This window comes from Notothenia rossii (genome assembly GCF_949606895.1).
Source record: "Notothenia rossii genome assembly, chromosome: 4".
Lineage (NCBI taxonomy): Eukaryota > Metazoa > Chordata > Actinopteri > Perciformes > Nototheniidae > Notothenia > Notothenia rossii.
In genome coordinates, this window is record NC_136902.1 from 70,214,956 (window position 1) to 70,236,167 (window position 21,212).

General features: G+C 39.0%; 2 protein-coding genes across 5 annotated transcripts in view; one reads left to right on the top strand and one right to left on the bottom strand.

The window, feature by feature from the left end:
- LOC307035560 (glutamate receptor ionotropic, kainate 1) overlaps window positions 1–21,212 on the bottom strand; it is a 31,162-nt gene that overhangs the window by 5,754 nt on the left and 4,196 nt on the right. For 2 of the 4 annotated variants that reach the window (XM_079675056.1, XM_079675058.1), the window contains exons 2-9: window positions 13,398–13,565; window positions 13,015–13,272; window positions 9,030–9,211; window positions 8,429–8,482; window positions 7,886–8,059; window positions 6,520–6,663; window positions 763–870; window positions 254–295 (exon numbers count right to left, since the gene is read on the bottom strand). In XM_079675056.1, coding sequence (XP_079531182.1) covers window positions 254–295; window positions 763–870; window positions 6,520–6,663; window positions 7,886–8,059; window positions 8,429–8,482; window positions 9,030–9,211; window positions 13,015–13,272; window positions 13,398–13,565 — 1,130 coding nt within the window. Of the gene's footprint in view, window positions 1–253; window positions 296–762; window positions 871–6,519; window positions 6,664–7,885; window positions 8,060–8,428; window positions 8,483–9,029; window positions 9,212–9,373; window positions 9,793–13,014; window positions 13,273–13,397; window positions 13,566–21,212 lie in introns of those variants that run through there. The other 2 variants (XM_079675057.1, XM_079675059.1) reach the window with 2 other exon arrangements.
- The window catches only part of LOC307035563 (uncharacterized protein), a 120,398-nt gene continuing 110,594 nt past the window's right edge, over window positions 11,409–21,212 (top strand). The window contains exon 1 of the mRNA XM_079675064.1: window positions 11,409–11,773. The gene's annotated coding sequence lies outside the window, so the exon portion shown is untranslated. The remainder of the gene's footprint in view (window positions 11,774–21,212) is intronic.

Sequence of the window (21,212 nt, forward strand, 5' to 3'; positions counted from 1 at the left end):
AGGAATCAGAATACATTTAAAGTCCAAACAGAGATGAGAGAGTGGTAAAGGAAAAAAAGGAAAAGTTATAAAACACAACATCTGAAATGAAGCTTGAAATTCCATGTCCAGTGCAGAAATGTTGAACATTTCTTTCCACCAGTTCCTAAAACTTATTTTTAAGAAGAAGGGGAGACATCACACTGAAGGTAGAGAAAATCCATTTAAAAAAGGTCATATTCGATTAGTCTGCTAGGGCAGCTAAAGTACAAACCTTTTTCCACACTTTATTCAGGCGATTGTTGCCCGCGATTGTCTTGCAGAAATAATAAAGAGAAAGAATTTTAATGACAAGGTCCTGAACTTAAAGTCAAAAACAATGATGAAGAATTTGCGATTAAAGACAAAAAATACAATAAATAAATCTGGGTATAACTCTTGTTTGGTTTGAAATTACAACCTGTACTTTCAATTGTATTAACCAAGGTTTGATTTCTTTGTTGTGAAGAAAAATAATGACTTGCCTAATTTGAGGGCAGCATTGTCAATGTTATTAAAGGAACATCTGCACACCTTCAAATGACAGCTACAAAACTAATTGCAAAAAAGGCTGTGTATCAAAACAGTTGCATGTTTTTTTCTTTGGCATAATTGCTACACCGGTTTTCAATACTGACACTGTATATTGTTCACAGTGAATAGCTGTGACCCTGTTTGTCTATGCTCTGCTATGAAGTTCCACAATAACAGCCTTTAATAATAGACTTGGGTTAGATAGCTCACCTTCTCCAAGCCATCTTCCTTGAGGCTGATGACATCTAAATCAAATTCTTTCCGCAGGCCGTCCGTCTTGTTTACAATTATTTGCCCGGTCAAGCCGTTCCATTGTGCCTGTGGCAAAGAGAGAACAGAAAACAAAACCTATGAGTCCGTCAGCTTTTATTGTCACACACATAAATGCAAAGTCAAGCAGAAGCCTGGAAAATGTTAAACAATTTAAAACATGAATAATTGATGAGTGCTACGCTAGGCAAAGAACATTGACAACTGCATCTTATTGGACATTAGCATTGGCTGGATCCCCAGAGGAAATATGAAGTATCTCTGAGCATATTACATGGTAGACAGTGATGTAAATGGAGCAGGCAGCATGGCCTCTGTGTGTGTGTGGAGCGGCGGGTGGGCAGCAGGGCTCAGAGATATTTGAAAGCAGTTGATAATGAAGTGAGCTCAGCTGAATAAAATGCAGGTTTAGTCTCTATTACAGAGAAATGGGCTGCATCCTTTTTCTTTATGAGAAGATGGCATATATGCAAATCATTATACCAACTGAAATTTGCCAATGTTGAGCCCTTGGCATTTTTTGAATTAAAGGAGCAGTCAACCCCAAAACAAATAAACATAATTTATTGGGGGCATTTGGAGTGACACAAGCCGAAATGCCACTGATGATCACATGGCTTTACACCACCACAAACTCATACCAATGTTTTGGGGACGAATGGCGCCTTTTGGTTTATCATCTTGTTCTTTTATCCTTCAAATCATAAAGCTTTGGTAGCAATGCAGCCCTTTGTAATAATGAAGTAGCATTTGTTTTACTCTAGTGTTGTTTTGCTATTTGTGTTCATAATACGTTTGTTTTGCTTCCTGTTGATTGAATAGATTTGTCTTCAGTAACAAACTCATTTCTGTTTAAAGAAAAATAAATGTTAATTAAAGAGCAATTCATTTAACTGAGTGTGGTACATGGCCAGAAAGAAAGATATGATTGAAGATTAAACTTGATTCAACTTAAACATCACGTTTTCCCCTTCAATAAGTGTCATCCGTTTCCTATGCAAAGGTCTCTCACACCACATAGGTTAGACGTATCGCTTGGTGAAGTTGCTGTTTGATTAGACCGCTTCACACAGTCTTATTGCACACAGCTGTGAGGCCTACTGGACTCCTAAATCCAGATTTATTCATTAAGTCCCTTTTAAAATCCCCACTAATCAAAAGGGTCTCTGTCTGACCATGTGTTGGTGTCATTACTGTACATGTAGTGATGACATGAATCTGCTCGGATTGGAGAATCCAGATGATAGAAAGGATGAGAATAACCTTCAGCACGAAGACCTCACTGATAATCCCTGAATAAACCTGACAGACGAGCATTGTGAGAAAAACTCATTTGGCTCTTCTACTCCTCCCTCAGGACCCTTTACACCACCCTTACACACAAACATGCCCTGCGTGTACATTGTTAAGTTAAGGAGAATTGTCCAAGTGCACAAACTTGTTCTCTTGAGTTGTGAGTTTTACTTGAAACTCTCTCTGCAAAACCTAACTTTTAGTATTGGGCTAAATATGTGCTACAGCAGGGTTATTCAATTGGCGGTCCGCGGGCCAAATATGGCCCTTTGAGTATAATGTTAAAAGGTAATCAAATTATTTTTTTTCTTTTTCTAAGATTTTTTCTTTTTTTTGGGCCAGAGTGCCTTTATTCCAGAGAGGGGTGTTAAATTGAGAGATAGAGGGGAAGACATTGCCTGAAAACCTTGGCGGCAGAGGCGCGGGAAGGTATTTTGAGTGGGGGTGCTGAGGTGCTGGACTCCAGTGAACACTATTACGGGCACTATAGAGCACGCACAAAAAAACTCCCCACACGCAAACACACAGTAAACCCGCGACTGTTACAATGAAGGCTCGATAATCAGCTCACGGCATATAGGCAAGGGTAAAGTGCTATTTTTTACGAGTGGGGAGCGGACCTCACTTCCTCTAGGGGGGTCCGGGGAAGATTTTTTTTAAATATTGAAGTTAAAAGCATCAATCTGGTGCACTTTGAGAGCAACATTAAGAGATCTATGGATAGGGTGACCAGATGTCCCCCTTTTCCGGGGACAGTCCCCGTTTGTATTGGCCTGTCCCCGGATGAAACTGTCCCCGGAAATGTCCCCGTTTTTTAATATACGTTAAAAACACATAGCAAGGTGAAATAAAACGTTTCATGTCAGGAAACACTGGGTAAATAGACTGCGGTCATGCCAGCCCCCACTTCGGAAAACACAGTCAAGCCCGCACGTTGTATTGCGGTGCGCGAATATCCTATGCATTACGGTAGAGGCCTGTAAAAACTGCCTTCAAAATAAAAGCGTTTACTCGGTCAATAACAAATATGCCTAAAAACACACCAAACATATATACTGGAGCTTAAATTAAGAAATATGTACTATATAATGTGATCAATAATCATTTAAAACAAACTACGTTTAACTACCACATTATAACTGAGTGAATGTAAAATGTAAGGATACAGTTATGAAGACATATCTGACATTTCCACTGGGTGACTAATTTGAAACCATCTCACAACACTCCTAAAATAACATTACTTTCTGAAACACAATTTAAAATGTATGCTGTTTAAAATCTCAAATTAGATCTATTGTCCATCTATATTTTGAATATGATTTAATGGAAACTGTCCATAATCAAAGAGTCATTCGAAGTCAATCAAATACTTATTTCACTTCAGGGTGATATCAGGAGACCCCATCTAGTCAATCAGAGAAAATCAGGACAATCAGATGTAGAGTTTCAAAATAAAAGACCTTTGAAGTCTCATATATGAGCTATCATGCCTCTGTTTGTATCCAACAGTAAAAATGTTCGAATTACATTGAACCAGAATTGTCCCCCTATTTTTTTTAACAGTGAAGAAAATTGGATATGTTAATGATATTTTGACCGCAAAACTCAATATGTCCCCGGTTTTAATTTAGAAAATCTGGTCACCTTATCTATGGATACATCTCTCAACACCCAGATGAAACACAACTGTAAGCAGATGTTCTTTTTCTTTATGGATATTTTACAAATCACTCCCCTTTCAAACTGTATTCTTGTTTTACTGCCATATAGTATTTCATAACTGTTTTTCCTTTATTCTCTTTTTTTTTTATATATATAACTATAATGATCATATGAAGGTGTGCCGCGGAAATAATCTTTTGAATAATTTTTGACCTAACCGTTTGAGACCCACTGAGATAACTTAGACTAAAGTTAACTATCTAAACACTCAGAGAGTCCTTTAGCTCACCTGAGCCTCTCAGTCTGAGAGGAGAGCTCTCCTCCAGCTTGTTGTGGAACAAACAGCTCCGTATGTCCGTTAGTGCAGCTAGCTAACCAGATGCTAACAACACGGTCCCTGCTGCTGGCACCGGTCCCTCTCTCTCTCCCCCTCTCTCACACACACTAAATGCGCTATTTCCGCACACACACAGAGCCGCGAGCTTGAATGACACAAGCACACTTTTATTTCCATGCAACTCTCTGATTTGTCTGGTGTCTTGCCTCTGTTGCATTCACTGAACACGGGAAATTACAGTCCTAACGTCCTTTCTAGTGTCTTGATGAGGTTCACGTAAAGCACGGTTAATGTATTATATTATTGAGGTAGAATTGTCCGGGGCTACAGAAAAAACATTCGGGGCAGGCCAAAATATTATTTTACCAACAATGTGGAATTTATTGGCTACATATTACACAGATTATGCACAGCAGGAGCAGCAATAACCGTCAAATAATAATTCAGACAGGGGAGCTCCGCACCCCCTGCCTGCCGCTAGGGGGTACTGCAGCGCCCTCAGCACCCCCCTTCCCGCGCCCATGCTTGGCGGGCTCGGGTTTCGAACCCACCTACTAGCTACTATAGTGACAACTACTGTCATTTATTGCATCTCTAATGATTAGATAATTTCACCTAAATTAAATCAAATGAAATGATGTTGATGGTTAAATTAGCTTCACATGTCGGCCTACTGAGTTCTGAACTTGCCATTTATATCTAAAAAGGCCTTGGGGCTATGTTGTTTGATTTAATTAAACACAATATATGCACTCCACTATGCTGTTGTAATATTTACTGTATCTGAAGCTCTTAATATGATTGCTCATATTTCAAGCCATCTTTTTCCCGGCCCCTTGCTTTGGATCATTTTCATCAACCGGCCCCCATTCCAAACTAATTGAATAGCCCTATGCTACAGCATTGATTCCTGCAGGGAGCATTGTCTTTTTGCCTTCCCTCCTCCATGAGAGCAGTGCAGGGTGAGACACAGAGCAGCACCCCTAGATTCTTGCTTAAGGGCACCTAATCCAGTTAACACAGTTATAAAACACAATCTGAACGACCGTTTCAGTGTTTTTAATGTCTTTGATTAATTTAAACTATTCGAGTATATTATGCTACTGATAAACAACAATACACACATTTTAAATATATTTTCCATCAGCCTGGCAGCCATTAGTGTCTGAACAGTATCAAATGCAGAGACTTCAAAATCCACCATAATTAACATAATGTCTAAGTTGAGTAACCCAATGATACCCAAGTGTCATGGGTAAAAAAATAAGACTTGGCGGCTATGCTCAAGTCTCAACAGTATTCCTACTTAATGATGACTTATAAAATAAGGACAGACAATATATTCACATTAACAGACTATACATTTCAAGCCTCAGAGGTGGACACAAATCGTCATGGTTTCTAGCAGCTATTAATATGAGTTCCAATATAAATCCTGTTTGCTTGCCACTAACCTCTGCTGTCATTTCAGTCCCTGATTTGTAGTTAATGGGACACAAATATATATATATATAAAAACATCATTATGCTCCTTTTCAATGAATGCATTGTAATAAAAACAAGCCTTGTTTAAAAATAGTCTGGAGGTTTATCGAGTAGAAGACAGAGTGTAGGAATATGCGCTGTTAATCATATTCGCTCATATTCTACACTTCAATGTGTTTCTGTATGAATTCTGATTACATGTCTTAATACAGACAATATCTGCCGAGGCTTCACATCACACTCTGGGCTCTTTCTTTCCACTGCCCTTCAATACTTTGTCCGCACTTGCAAATGGAAAGTTCATTTGTCCAAGGAACACCTAATTAGAGAGTGCAACTTAATGAGACAGCCGTTTGAATTGAAATATCTGAGCAATGCTGACACTCCCGCTTCCACAATTAACCTGGTATATTTTCCATGTTTTTCAAACTGTCAGTGTTCACATTTAAATGTACTTCTGTGTTCGTTGTGTTTTCTCTTGTCTGCTGTCAGATCAATAGTTTATGCAGAATTTAATAATGGATGTGTTTTTTAATTACCTAAGATCTACACTCGAGAAAACATTCAAAACAATGGGTATCTATAGTTACATTTTGAAAATATATATTATAAATTGGGTGCTAGTTGGGACACGCTTATTATCTCATGCATTGTGCAATAGACATTCATACAACTCTCAACAGTCAGATCTCAACGGTACCTTTCTGACCACTAATCTGAGCATCATCCCTATCTCATGAGAAAATTATTTAAAACATTATCTTAACCCACACGTTAGTCCTCATCACTTCTGATCTGCTAACTCTATTGTTTTGCTTCTGCAACTAAGGGAATGAAATGGAGGCAGCACGCTGTGAAATAGATGGAAGGATAGAAGAAGAGGAATGGGTATTTTCACATTCATAAGCCAAACTTACATCTTTGAGCATGTTCATAAAGCGCGATCCAAAGCGCCAGGGTTTGTGTCGGTGGCACTGAAGCGAGCTGACAGTGATCTGGGAGGTGCGCTGCGAGGCAGCAGCCACCATGTAGACAGCGTCATACATCAGAGCTGCTTCGGTCTGAAAGAGAAATGCAGCCGTCAGCATCCATCAGCGGGATAACCTCATGCCCTTATCACATCGACTGCTGATGTTCATGCACATAACCTTATGGTTTCTAAGTTCAGCTCCAGTTTCACTAAACTACTCATACAGGCAACCACAAGCAGCCACAGAAGTGTTTCTGACTGAAATGTGGGCATTGAAGGTCTTGTGCAGCTTCCAAAAATAGACTACATGTTCAAACATTTATGTATAATATCGCAGTCATTAAGTTGAAATGTAGCAAATGGCATTCTCTGATACAATAGTATAGTTTTTAGCAAAGGTTGAAATGCAAAGTTAGAACATGCGAAAAACTATAAAATGTGAGTTCAACTGAACTTTTTTCTCTCTGATAGTGAGATGTTTTAAAAAATGATGTTCATTCCTTACTTTAAAAATACGTAAGCAACTGGGAGGATTTAATGATTTATTAAAGTGGACCTATCATGCTATATTTGAATAATATAGTGTAGGACCATACCTATATAAGGCATATTTATACTTTTTATTTTTCAAAATACCAAACAGATCATGCATTTTAGCCATTCCTCATTTCGCTCAATTTAACACTGTCTTTGCATGGGCTGATTCAGTGAGAACAGCACCATCTACAGGCCTGGCATATGTACTACATTTTCTCCAGCGCTTTCGAACGGCAATATCCGTGGCTGTCTCCTCCTGATTGGTGGAGTTGGCCCAATAGCCGTAGCGCCACTTCTGTGACGTAATAGAAATGTTCCAATCTGGATCAGTCTGTATCAGATCCGTTGCAGCCCCTTTTTAAGAGATTTGGGTATGGAGGAAAATAGAGAGGGTTGTGTTTTCTGACACTTGGTGAGTTCCCTGGAACACCTGGGACACATATTCATGTATAAAAGACGTACAAAAGTGCATTTTGCATGATAGGACACCTTTAAAAATTGTGCAAACTAGCTTACACACATAAACCAAATAATGACAAACTAATGCTGTTCGCCAACTTTCCTCTACAGACAAGCTCAAACTGTCCATATATTTTCCATTTATTAAATATAGAAATGATTAACTTTCAGTGTCCTTTTGAGCATGTTGCTTAAAGTCGTTGAACAATCAGAAGAGCAGCAGTGGGGACATTGTTAAGACGGGCTTCCCCACTGAGCCCCTGCCCTCGGAGAACATTTGGCATGAGGAATGAAAAGAGGAAGGTGAAGTCACTCACTGTCATCATCCCCTCCATCATTCCAGTCTCAGCTTTAGAGGGAGCCTGCAGCCGCTCCATGGCCCACCTCTCCACCACCGAGGCCACCTGCGGGCTGTCTATGTTGAGCAGTCTGAAGCCCGTCATGTTGACCCCACTATAGCGGTACGGCTCCAAGTCGAGGGCAAACAGGTCCTGTAGAGGTACAACATCATCAGCAAAGAATCAATTTGATTCTACTAAAAATTACCCACAAGTAGATGTAAATTACTAAGCAAAGGCAAAGGGACTGTTGATTATACTGCATAATACTATGGAATTATGCCAAGTGCACTGAAAACATCCAGCAATCTTGTTATAAAACAAACCACAGATGTTTGAGTTCATCTGCATAATCTTTGCATAACAGTATCGCTAGGTGCCTACACACATTTCAGCTTGGATAATAAGATACTTAATTAAGACAATAGAAAAACTGTAGTTAAGAGCATGTCCATCAGGTTTTCCAATTCAGTTTCAGAGAGAAACTCTTTCCTGTAAATATAATGTGAAATGTTTTCTTACCAGTGTGGTGAAGAAGAAGTGGTAATATTCAGTCATCATCCCCATGGACAAGATCTAAACAGGATGAGAAATGAACGGTTCATAGTTTCCCCCCGACTACATAATCATGTTTTTCTCCAGCCAGCATAAAATATATTTTCTTTCAACCACATCCATACCAAGAGACTTGCAAATTAGGCATTCCAGCCATTTTCTGAATTACCTCATTTAGTTTTGTTTGCATGGTTTGGATTAACAAGTTTCCAAGTGAGTATATGTCACAATTTGCTCATGGAGGCGTAGTGTTTCCAATGAATCTTAAATGCAGCTTTTGGTTTGAAATGTCTATGTCTGGCTCAAAAATAAGCTCTGCTTGGATCTGGAAATGAACATAAGATTTCTAAAGGGGATAGAATTAGACTAATCTTGCCCATAGTGAACATTACACAAAAAAGCACTGAAGAAACACCAAAATAACACAGAAACTTCTCTCCACGGAATAATTCAAATTGGATTTCAAAGAGCACGTTGTATTTTGGGTGTCAAGTTGTCAATTAAACCCTGAGGCCCTCAGGACAATGACCTCTGTCCAGTGTGGTGGCAGATGTTTGGGATAATTCACCTGTTTGAGAACATCAGCTGATGTTTGGTAAGAGCAGTCAAAGATGACGTAGAACTCCTTTCCCTTCTTCATCTCCTTTAATAGAGGACGGGCATCTTTACTTCCTGTTGGCAGCTGGCGGATCTTGATTTTAATGCTGTATCTGGATGGAGCTTTGATCAACTCTTGCAAACGAATCAGTCCTTAAATTAAAAGATAGCAAAATTGTGATTAGGGTCAACAAGCAAATATTTACAAAAAAACAAAATCTGGATAGTAGGTTACTCCAATACGTGGAAGTACAACTATGTGATTAAACATCGGACAAAATAGGCTTGTTTGAGACAAGCGAGACCTGCGCAGACCTGCGCAATTTCGATCAACGTCTTGCTCGTGTGTTGCATGATGGTTAGTCATTTTGTCCGACTTGCTCGGTTATGACTAGAAAGGATCCGTCTTGTGTAAATATGACGTCACGTTCTCGTTGTAACTCTCGTTGTAATCGGAGCGGCTCGGAAACACATCTACAGCAGTAACATGATGCAACATACACATTAATGCAGCAGCAATATTAATAGAGAAACATCAGACTTAATAGTAAAACACTTCAAGGTAACATTTTATTGCACCAGGAGCTATCTTGGGACTTTTACTGCGACAACGTTGACTTGCCTGTAAATAAAAAATAAACCATAGTGTTGGTGATCTACAGTGTTGTCATTCTTCTTTGAACACCAACAAGACCGCTAACACCCTATTTCAACAATCACACTCCCTGTCATGGACATAATTAATAGATAGTTTAGCTTCTCACGATCATTTGCTGTGGTTCACTGATGTTAACGATCGTAACTGAAAGGCTGCCTGCCAAACGTAAACATTCAACCACGTAACTTGCAAACTCTTGCGAGAGTTTTAAACTAGACGGATCCTTTCTAGCCATAACCGACTTGCTCTGGAGGCTCGCTCACATGAGACGTTGAAATCTCGCGGGACAAAGACGCCCGCAGCCTTGAGAGCGAGGCGCGGCGAGGCGCCGCAGTTCCTCTCGACGGGCTGCGGAGGCGAAATGCTTGATGGGAAACGACTCGCTGGTATCTCGAGCTGAGCGCTCATTGGTGGTTTTTACCCCGTGCTGCTGATGAAGCTCTCCATTGGCTCGGCAAAAGTTCGTTATTGTTTTGTGTCAGTTTTACGTCACCACTTCCATTCACATTTTCATCATTGTTCCACAATGTTTATCATCATGAAATTAATATGTATATATGTTATACTATACTTGCACTGCTTACCGTTTTCATACTTTATATATCTTAGCATATTCATACACACTGTTCATACTGCTCACAGGCTGCTGTGTATATCTAGTGTATTCATACCCCTCACTGTTTATTCATCATTCAATTCATTCTATATTTTATCCTGTAGATTGCGTACATTACTTTTCACTTTACTGCTTGTTGCACTCCTGGTTGGAAGCTAAACTGCATTTCGTTGTCTCAGTACCTGTAATATGTGCAATAACAATACAGTTGAATCTAATCTTGAGCAGGAACAACATTTACTTAGTACATATCTGACATTAACGATTAAACACATGTGTGCATTCTTTATAAATGCAAACCGAGTCAAGCCAACTACGGAGGTGGCGGTATGCACCTTAAAGTGGTTTGCAATCCGCCAAAAAACCGAGAGAAGAAGAAGAAGAAGGCGAAGAAGTAGAAGAAGAAGAAGAAGCCGACTCGGAGCTGTCCGACTTCAGGCGAGCTTTTTGAGACCTCCCCCGGCTGCGATCGGCTATTCTCGTCTACTTTCGAGGCGAGCCGCAACGCGTCTCAAACAAGCCTGACTAACCATCATGCAACGTACGAGCAAGACGTTGATCGAAATTGCGCAGGTCTGCGCAGGTCTCAAACAAGCCTGTTGTGTCCCTGGGCAAGACACTTAACCCCAAATTGCTCCTGTGGGCATTGCCCACACAGTATTGAGTATGTAAGTCGCTTTGGATAAAAGCGTCTAACAAGTGACCTGACATGTAATGTAATTACATACCTTACAGCAGCTTAACTTATTTGAACAAGCAGTTTCTATGACCATAAGAGGGTACTAAACACTAATTTCAGACAAAACGCTGGTTAGCCTTAAACTAGCCAAAGAAGCTCCACCTTCTCTAACCATTAACTTGAGGATAACCCTATTTAAGTAATTAGGTTTTCTTCGGAAAATGTGATATCCATACTTTATTACAGAATGTGTATTTTATCTAAGATGGTTTTTGCACAAAAATGTAACGTGTTCACTTCCTTCCACTGGTCACAGTGAGGAATTGCAGGGAACATAATCGGAACCTAATTTCCGGTTTTCAAAAAAATAAAATAAAATTGTAATCAGGCATGTTTGGATACTTCCTTCAGCAACCACGGGAATATGGGGGTTGCGTTCAAAGCATTTGTAATTGAAATCGTGAATGCAATCAGGACTTTAATGACCAAGTGAAGTAGTCTGTTTCAGACTAAACATCGCTAGCACCTGATTCTAATCAGCATCAGTGAAGCGAGCTAACTTGGCGATGAAGAACTCCATGGCGGGAGTTTTGACGCTGCGACCAAAACATGGAATTTATTTCCAACAGAAGGATTACAATGTGCAGTACCGCAGTACAAATATGAACATTTTGAGAGAATAATATTGCTCCCGAACATGGCTGCCCATTGATTTGGTGAGGTTGCAAACACAAAGTCGAAGAAGAAAATGATCTACTGAAGGTAAGAAATAGTCTCTTGTGTGCTACAGGTTTCAGACTCTGTGCTTTATTATAAATAGTTCAAAACATTTCTTATTCATCATTATCCCTTTGAAATTATTTTTCATAAACTGCTCTTTACATGATCTTGTGATTTTGCTGTATCATTGGTGCTCACTGGATGGTGACAGTCTGTTTCCTGTAGTTGTTCAGGGTGTTGTGTTTGTTGATTTTACTGTGACAGCCCAAAATACGTTCATGTATACGTATAGGATGATTTGTCATTACAGGTTCCTATGCAGCCATTTTGTCCCGACACTGGATACTAGCCCCTTTTTCAATAGGCCCTACACATTAGGTGAGGTTGTGTCTAGTAAATATGAATTTCAGTTCAATATGTAAGGTGAATAAATAAGAAACATATGTAAAATAGTTCTGTACTAAATTATATTATATTTTGTATGCTGATTAAGATGAGTGGGTGCCTATAGATACATTGAGATGACAGCAATAACATGGACATGTATTATTATTGCTGTATTCATGTTTCTGTTCGATGTGGATGTTTGCCTGACTTGGCTCACCCTGTGCATAAGAATGGTATGTTCCAGTCAGGTGAGTTTGACATGGTAACATGGCCTGTTAATGCAGTTGTGAGGAGTTGGCAGCTTGCTGTTTGTTGCAGTTTTCATTTGCTTTGTGTTATTTTGCTCCAGTCTAATTTAGTTTTATGGAATTTAACAGTTTTAACTTTTGAATAATAAATGGCACTTCTTTCCACTACTCCTGCTTACCGACTGGATTCACTTAACACTCCTTTTTCGAATTTAAATCATAGGTTTAAACAATAGTAGTTTTTTTTAACTACACTTTTTGCTATTCTTTGTAAACATTTTCCATGACTTAATTGCATACTATATTTAAAGGAAAAATACATAAACACATTTCAAATAAAATATTACATTTAATGTTGTCCTGACCTACTCTACACACATCATATTCTTTAGACTTAAAAATATGTTTTTTGGAGTAGTACAGATCCTCCCAACACCATAGCCATTTAAAAAAAAAACACAACATACACCTAAATATAGAAATGATGAACTTTCGTATAACATGTTCCAATATTTATGTAAATGCACTTTTATTTTTATATAAATATATGTTATAATTTGACACAAGCATTTTAGTGCTTGTTCTGTTTTAATCACTGTTGACATATTCAGCTCTGATTTGTTTTAAAGCTTTACGAGTTGGACTCACCCGTTGCATCTTCATAAACAACAGTGACCGTCTTCCACTTGTAGTACTGCACTATGTCCAGCACAGCTCGGCTTATAGAGGTGTATTCAGGATAGAGGTTAATGTAGAAGCTGTCTCTGTTGTCCACTGAGGGGTGTTTCCAGCGTGTCTGGATGTGAGGGACTTCCAGGGCGTTACATATGGACTGGACCGCGCTGACTGATGAGCTGTGAGAGGGGCCGAACACTGCCCCAACACCCAGGGCCAACTGGTCGCACGCTGACGTAATGAACCGAAAGTGGAGAGAGGAAATAACAAATGTTCAACACTAAGGAAACTCATAAACAATATATTTATAACAATATATAGATTTTTCAAGTGAAAAAGCTAAATAATATCCTTACCTCTTCTTGAGGCTTCAAAACTGTCATAGAGGTTTATTCTCTGGATATCATAGGTCAATGTGGTGTTTGGCATTAAGGTCCGGTTCCTGTTTATGTTGGTGACCGCAAATTTAAAGGCCAGTTCTTCAACACTAACGGGGTCATTCTCAAGAGTCTCAAAGATGCCACCTGTAGGAAGAGAAAAAACAGGGGTGGTGAGAAGGGATGTGACTTTATGTTGTCTTTCATCACAGGTTACAATATAAAAAAAACGAAATAAGCATTTAGTGTTGAATTTTCATTATTGGGATTATCGCTAGTATCCTCACCAGCTGCAGCACTTGCTGTCAAAAGTTTAATGAATAGCCTGATTTAAACAAAAATACAGGAATAATCAAAATCACAATGTTTATTTGAAATATAGTCTTTCTCTATGCAGGGGGGGGGGTTACCTTAATTAATATTGTTTCGTTGATTCTCACAAAAATAATATCTCATCATTGATGCAATCAACATATTGTTCCCTTAAAAACGTAACGTCTGAAAGTCATTTAAACAGGTTTTGAGTATATTTAATACACTATTGGCATGACATTACAAATCGCAATTATTCTGACCAGGAAAATATAGTGAAATAACATTTTCATATGTTCCAGTGCCTAGCGGTGAGATTTTTAGCCAGATTTGATAGCCAACACTGAATTGATAGTAGTTTTTTGAACGATGACTTCACTAGTTATTCACCTCTATCGTAGCGTTGCAAGGTCACAATGACTTAATACTGACAGTTGCATAATGTGGCCCAATCCTCTATGTTACTTATACCGCATAATGCTACTAAGTGACCTTCTTGAGAACACACGATTTAATCTAATTTAGAGAAAAGCTTGACCTTTATTGAACTCAGCCAATTGACATGGCCTGAATTTCACAAGTTGACACCATGCCATGTGAATGATTTGTTTTGGAAGACATGAATCACCTCTAGTTCATTAAAGACCAGCAGACCAGCTAATAAATCTAAAGACTTAACAAATCCTTTAACAGATTATCATGGCAGACTTTTAAAAGTATCCCATCTCTTTTCTCCTTTCTCAACAGTATTTCAGCTTGGTTCAAGTAAAAACTGCTCAACTCTTTCACCTCATACTCGTATTTTAAACATTTTGTTCAATTTACTGCACCAGACACATAAGTCTTTTTCGATTTAAATCATACTTAAACCAGCTTGGGATTTATAGTATCACACAGTGAAGCCCAAAACATAATGTAATTTACTGTGAGGAGGTTAGTGTTACTGCTGCCAACACATTGAAAATGCAAAGCTAACCTCTGAGGTGTAACTGTTTTTAGAGAAGCTGCTTCATGTTGCAGTGTAAGAAGGAACAATTAAGTGATGCTGCAGTAGCTTAACATCATCCACCATTCTCATCAAGAAACTGCACGTTATGTATTGTAAGGCTTAACATTTTTGATTTAGTAAAACCGTTATCAGCAGTGCAAAAGGGATTTCCTGTTCATGACTGTCTCTTTAGTAATTGTTTTATGTACCAACTTGCAAAAGTAGCATAACAAAGCGCCTAATTTATTTTAAATCTGCATATAAATCTGGAATTTACTGCTGCATTACCTCCCATTTCCCATTTCCCACTACATAGGACTATGCGATAAACATAGATATGAGACCACAACTATGTAATTTAAAGTTACATTTCTCTTTTAAACACAGTCAGATGTTAGCTGGCTGTGTGTGTCATGGCATGGACCACACGCAGGATGGGGGTTGTTTCAGAGTTGAGATGGAGAAGATCATTTAAAACTAGTGAATGCAATTCCTGAAGAAATTGCTAGTGGGAATGCTTTATGCTGAAAAGCTGACGCTGAACTGCTATGCTGAAATGTAATGTGTAAGAAGAAAGTGAAGAATTTAGATTGAAATTATACATGGACACAGGGGGCTTGAATGTGTGATGAGAGAAGAAAATAAAGTAAAAAGGCTTGGAAAAGCAGCAGAATATTTGAACTGCCAACCTCTGAACTAACTTGATGGTGAATTATCTGTCGCCATGGCAACGGCATTTGACGACACCCCACGCTTAGATGCGTTGACGGCTGGATCGTTACCAAACCTGTGAAGTTTTGGGCTGTTTGGAGTATTTTCACTAAAGTTTTTTGAAAACCGTGTTTCAAGGCGAGCATTGTGTTGCCATTGCAACAGCATTTGAAGGAATCTCAAAACTGTCCCGTAGATGTCTTCACGGCTGGACTGTTAGTACACACACTTTTTGAACATTTTCAAAGGAGTTATAGTGACATCATGTTTTATGGCGAGGGATGCGTTTCCATGGAAACGGCATATGGTGAGATCTCAGATTTTGCGTAGAGCTGTTGAAGCATGGACCGGTGATATACAAGTGAAGATTGGGGGACGATTGGACCGTGTCGATTGGACTTACAGCGACATTGTTTTTCATGGCGAGTGGTCTGTCGCCATGGCAACGGCATTTGAAGAAATCTGAAAACGGTCCCGTAGATGTCTTCACGGCTGGACTGTTAGCACACATGTGAAGTTATAGCACTTTTTGACAATTTTCATAGGAGTTAAAGGGACATCGTGTTTCATGGCGAATGGGCTGTCGCCATGGCAACGGCATTTGATGACACCCCATACTACGCTTAGATGCGTTGATGGCTGCATCGTTACCAAACCTTTGAAGTTCTGGGCTGTTTGGAGTATTTTCACTGAATTTATGAGAAAACAGTGTTTCAAGGCGAGCATTGTGTTGCCATGGCAACGGCATTAGAAGAAATCTCAAAACTGTCCCGTAGATGTCTTCACGACTGGACTGTTTGCACACTGCTATCTGAAGTCTACTGCTCTGAGCATATCAGTTGGAGTGATGACATCATCGTGTTCCATTGCACAGGTGTTTATAGTTGAGCTAACGAGGTGCCTAGACTTCAAAGGCTTCATTGTTCTGAATGAGAGATTAACCTCTTACATGTGAACGTTTTGTGGAAGAACCGTAACAGATATCTATGAAATTTCAAAACGTGAAGCATGTCAAGGAAGTTGAGTATCTGAAGTGTAATTTTTGTGTAGCTTCAGGTTAATAATGTGGCCTTTTTGGCAGTTTAACTAAAGGTGTGCGGCTGCTACCGTGAGGAAATATCTGCCTGAAATTACAATGGGGTTTAATGGAGGAATGTTGAACGTTTTTATCACTTAATGCCCTCAAAAAGCATTTTGTTTAATTATTTTTTGCTTAATTATTTGTCATTTTTCAAGCTACGAGATGTTTTCCTACGTTTGTCATGATAAATTATGTCTCAGGAATGTAGGGTTTGGGAGTTATGGCAGTTTAAAAAAAAAAATATGAATGCGAATTTCAAGCTGTCCTCCACTCTAGCTGTGACATCACGCACTCTAGTTAATGTTAAAATGTGAAGAAAACCTCTAAAACAAGGTCTGAACAAGGTTTAATATCTCTAAAAGTAAGAATCAGATTTAAAAGTTGTTTTACACGAATAATGTCAGAAAGATGTGTAACATTTTAAAGTTAGAATGAAGTTTCTGAATGAAAGTATGAATGAACAGTTAGCAGTTGAAGTTGCATGAAGATTTGTTGAAGTTGAAGATTTCCTCCATTGACTTCAATGTTAAAAATGTGATGTAGTATGGGATGTATATCTGGAATTATGAAAGTTATGAATGAGAAAAGTAATAGCAATCGATTCCCGACCGAGCTGAACGTTTTGATGTTTAAACGGAGTTTCTGCGATGTTCAATGCGGGAGGAGAAGAGGGCCAAAATAACCCGGCGGAATAATAATAAAAATGTTGTCCGTAGAAGAACAGTTAGTTCAGGGTCGGCAACCCGCGGCCCTCGAGCCGCATGCGGCCCTTTAAGCCCTCTGCTCTGGCTCCCTTGAGCTTAGACACAAATAAGAAGGAAATAAAATAAAAGTATTTGTAGGACTATTTATATTTTGTTGCATGGTTGAAAATGTTTCGTATCTTGTTTTTTGAGGTGATACTGTGACACATAAATAAAAAACAAAATGGTTTTAATTAGGTCAACTAAAATATGCGTCGCATCCTGCTACGGGCCCGCGCGAGCGCCTTGTCTGGAGGCGAATAACCTGACCCCCGGCTCGATGAGCGAACTATGGATAAATCAAAGAAAAGTACCGGAGGAACACAGGATTTAATCCTGCGTGGACAGAGTTATATGCTTTCACAGCAAGCGATGCTGGTTTACCGGTATGTTTGATATGTAGAGAGAAGTTGTCAAAGGTGCTGCAGCCTTTACGTATCGAGGAACAACACGGGAGAGGAAGACAGCTGACGATCTTCAGTCATAATTCAATGGGGTATGTAATTGATTTCAGAAACACTTTTTGTTATATTCCATGGAATGCTCTTAACGTCCTGATAGCAATGAACATATTTAATGCTTTGACAATAAATACATACAAAAATTAATCTCTGGAAGCCGTAGCGCTGTAAAAAGCACGACCAATCATCTGAGGCGGCCCGGCTAAAGTAACTGGATGGCCTACCTGCCTGTCAGCCTTCCATCTGTGCACAAACTTATCTCGTGCCCTCATTGGTCATGTGCGCGTTCGTGTGTTGGAGAAGGGGCTCTGTAAGAAAGTCTGAAGGAAGAGGCATATTTTTTCCGGTTGTCTATTTTCAAATTCTAGCGCACTCGAGCTGGTTTCTCCATTCTTACCTACCCTACCTTTAACTCTTTTTAGGGTGCAGCTATATGTTTTATTTATTTCAAAGTGGGCACATTTTAATAATATATTTTTTTTCCTTCAAATGTGCAGAGGACTCCCCAAGTGCTGTGTTTAATTTATTTTAAAGTAGGCCTGTGTATTATTTTTAATTCTCCTTATAGGAGTTCTTTGTTTCTTATTAGAGGTTAACAGTTTTATATAATGTAATAAATAGCCTAATAAATGCAAAAAACCTGTAGTTTTTGTCTGATATAGCAATAAATACAACTTTATTAGCTATCAAGCTATGAAATATGTTTTGCGGCTCCAGACAAAAAAATGTTTTGGAAAAAGGAGCAAAATGGCTCTTTTGGTCAAAAAGGTTGCAGACCCCTGAGTTAGTTGGAATGCTGTTAACAGCATTCCCACTAAAAAACGTACAAGTCTTAATCCACCGCGCTGCTCCAGAATAATGACGCGGCTAGCATGCCATGGCCTGCAATATGGATATATTACTCCAGCCGGGCTCAAGTGCAACATACAATGTTTTACATTTCAGTTACATAAAGTGCAGCATGAATAGAATGAGGATTAAGGCCAGAAATGCATTGGATTGTCACCACCTGCATAGGGCAGCATGACTCGTGCAGTGTTCTTATCCCTGCTGAACATGTCCCTGCACTTTTATATTACCAAAGCCTTTCAGATGTAAACAGCATTCAGTGATAGGATTTCTGAAATAATACACTCAGGGTTAAATGTTTTTTCTCACTGCATTGACATTCATGAGTGCAGACAGAAACAAGGCCAGTTCAGAACAGTCAGGGCAAGTCAGTGAATTTCTTTAATCTAAACAAATCCCAAATGAACTGTCTCATGTATGCAGTTAACCTGGAAACAAAGCCTAAAGGGATATTCTTTTAAAACCACCTGTAGTTGTAAATCGATAGTCACATTAGAAGATTGAAGATGCCATTTTGTGCTACAATAGTTTGGAAATGACCTCATAAAACTGAGACTGCAGATGGCAATAGGTCATTTCACTCTCTACAGTGTTTGAAGAATTGCCTGTGAAATTGTGATTGATTTGGAACAAGAAAGGGCCTTTAAAAAGCTCCCCTTGAGACCTTGATTGTGAATGACCTTTTTCTTTGCTGTAGCATAGCCTCAAACCCCAAACTGAGAGAGCCTTGTCTGCACTCCGTGGTTACTAAAAGCATGCTTGAAAGTGCCAATCCTAATTATGGTTACCTCAGTCTCAGTCAGCAGCTGCTAGGCCTGTTGAAGTCCCTAACTCTCTCACTGGAATATGAATTTTTATTGCAAAATACAATAACCTTCTTGCAAATACGTTAAGAAAATGTGTTCCATCTCGGTGTCTTTTGATTTGATTTCAGGGTGTTTTTGTCATAAAAGGGGAGATGAACACGGGTCCGACCAGATGGTAGATGTTTACTTGCGTAAAGTGCAGAGGCTGCCGCAAATGTCACAGGCCTTATTAAGGATTCAACAACAAAATAATCCGAGTGGCAGCAGCATCACAGCACCATTTCCAATCAGGGTTTTTTTTTTCTCATATGGGCTGTGGAAGGCAAAAATCGCTGCTGCAATTTAGATTTTCTCAATTGTATTTTTGTATCTGATCTCTGGTGGCGTTCATAAAAACATGCAGGGATGGATGCCTGCAAAGTGTCATTATTCAAGTGAACAAATGATGAATAATAAAAAATAAGCAAAGTGTGAGAACTTGAAAACCCCTTTCAAATTAAATAAATGTCTGCATTTATTAGTAGCTTTTGATCATATATTGATTAGCCAATAGAGACAATTTATTCACTGCCTCCTCCAGTGAGATATGACTTATGACCTCATTGGTATTTCTCCAGTTGGTAGACTGGTCTATAAGCTTAGTCGTCCATAAAAACAGAACTATTAGGATCTGTCAGACAGCGGCAGCATCTGATGTTGGAATAGGCCACTGTTTTTACTTGTACGGTTTTAACTTTGAAATTGGCTATATCGTCAATTTACTCTCAACAAATTTATTATCAGCAAAAGACAAATATATCTATTTTATTGCACCGTTGGCTTATTCATTTCCTCTTTGAAGCTCGATAAAGGCACACCCCAGAGTGTAAGAAAACCCATTTATCTCTCCTGTCATTTCGACCTGAGATAGGATCTTACATTTCTGCTAAAGTAGGCTATAGTACAAGTGTATTGATGTCCAGAGGGTGATCCACGGTGACAGCAGTTTGCAGCTTAGCAAGGAGAGGGCTGGTCCAAGCAATCAGTGCTGGTCAGAGGAACACTACTGGGAAATATTTATAGTGTTTAAAGTAGCCAAGCCTTTTGTTAAACATGTCTTTGGACAAAACACATTATTACTAATGCACTTGGGATGGTTATACACACAATGTGAAACAGGAAACAAATGATCCATCTGTTAGCTTGGATGTACCAAAGCCCAGCTATAATGGAATACTGTTTGACAAACTGGTCGTTTGCTTGTGCCACAAACCTGAAACCCATAGAACAGCTGTACAAGAAAGCTATCAAGGTGTTTGAGAGAGAGCCACATTCATACCACCACTGTACCATCCTTGAAAAACACAATTTCTTGAGTTTTGACAATTTTAAGCCTTTTAAAAGTATGTGTTTTTTTATAAATGTTTACATGGAGTGTAAACAAAATTACACTTATTACTCATTGTGGAATAGCCTCCCAACTGAGATACGGGATTGTCCCACTTTGAACAGTTTCAAAGGTCAACTCAAAGAATGGTTGAGAAACAAACAGACGTGCGATCACCGCTAAATGCACTTTAATACAGGGGTATCTCCTCTTGCACTTTATGTAGCTCTGTTATCTTCTCCTGCCCTTTATATCTCGTAGCTGCTACATTGTATTACCATGTGGTAAATGATTGTATGCTGCTCATGCTCTTTCTGCATATCATGTATTTATTTTTGCTATGTATATAAATGTCATGTTCTTAAATGTTGAATGTGAGGGACTACGGATGGAAATTAGCTAAAAGCTCAAATCCGGCATATTTACATTTTGAAGCATTAATTGTTAAAAAAAAATCATCAATGTGGCTTGTCCCTC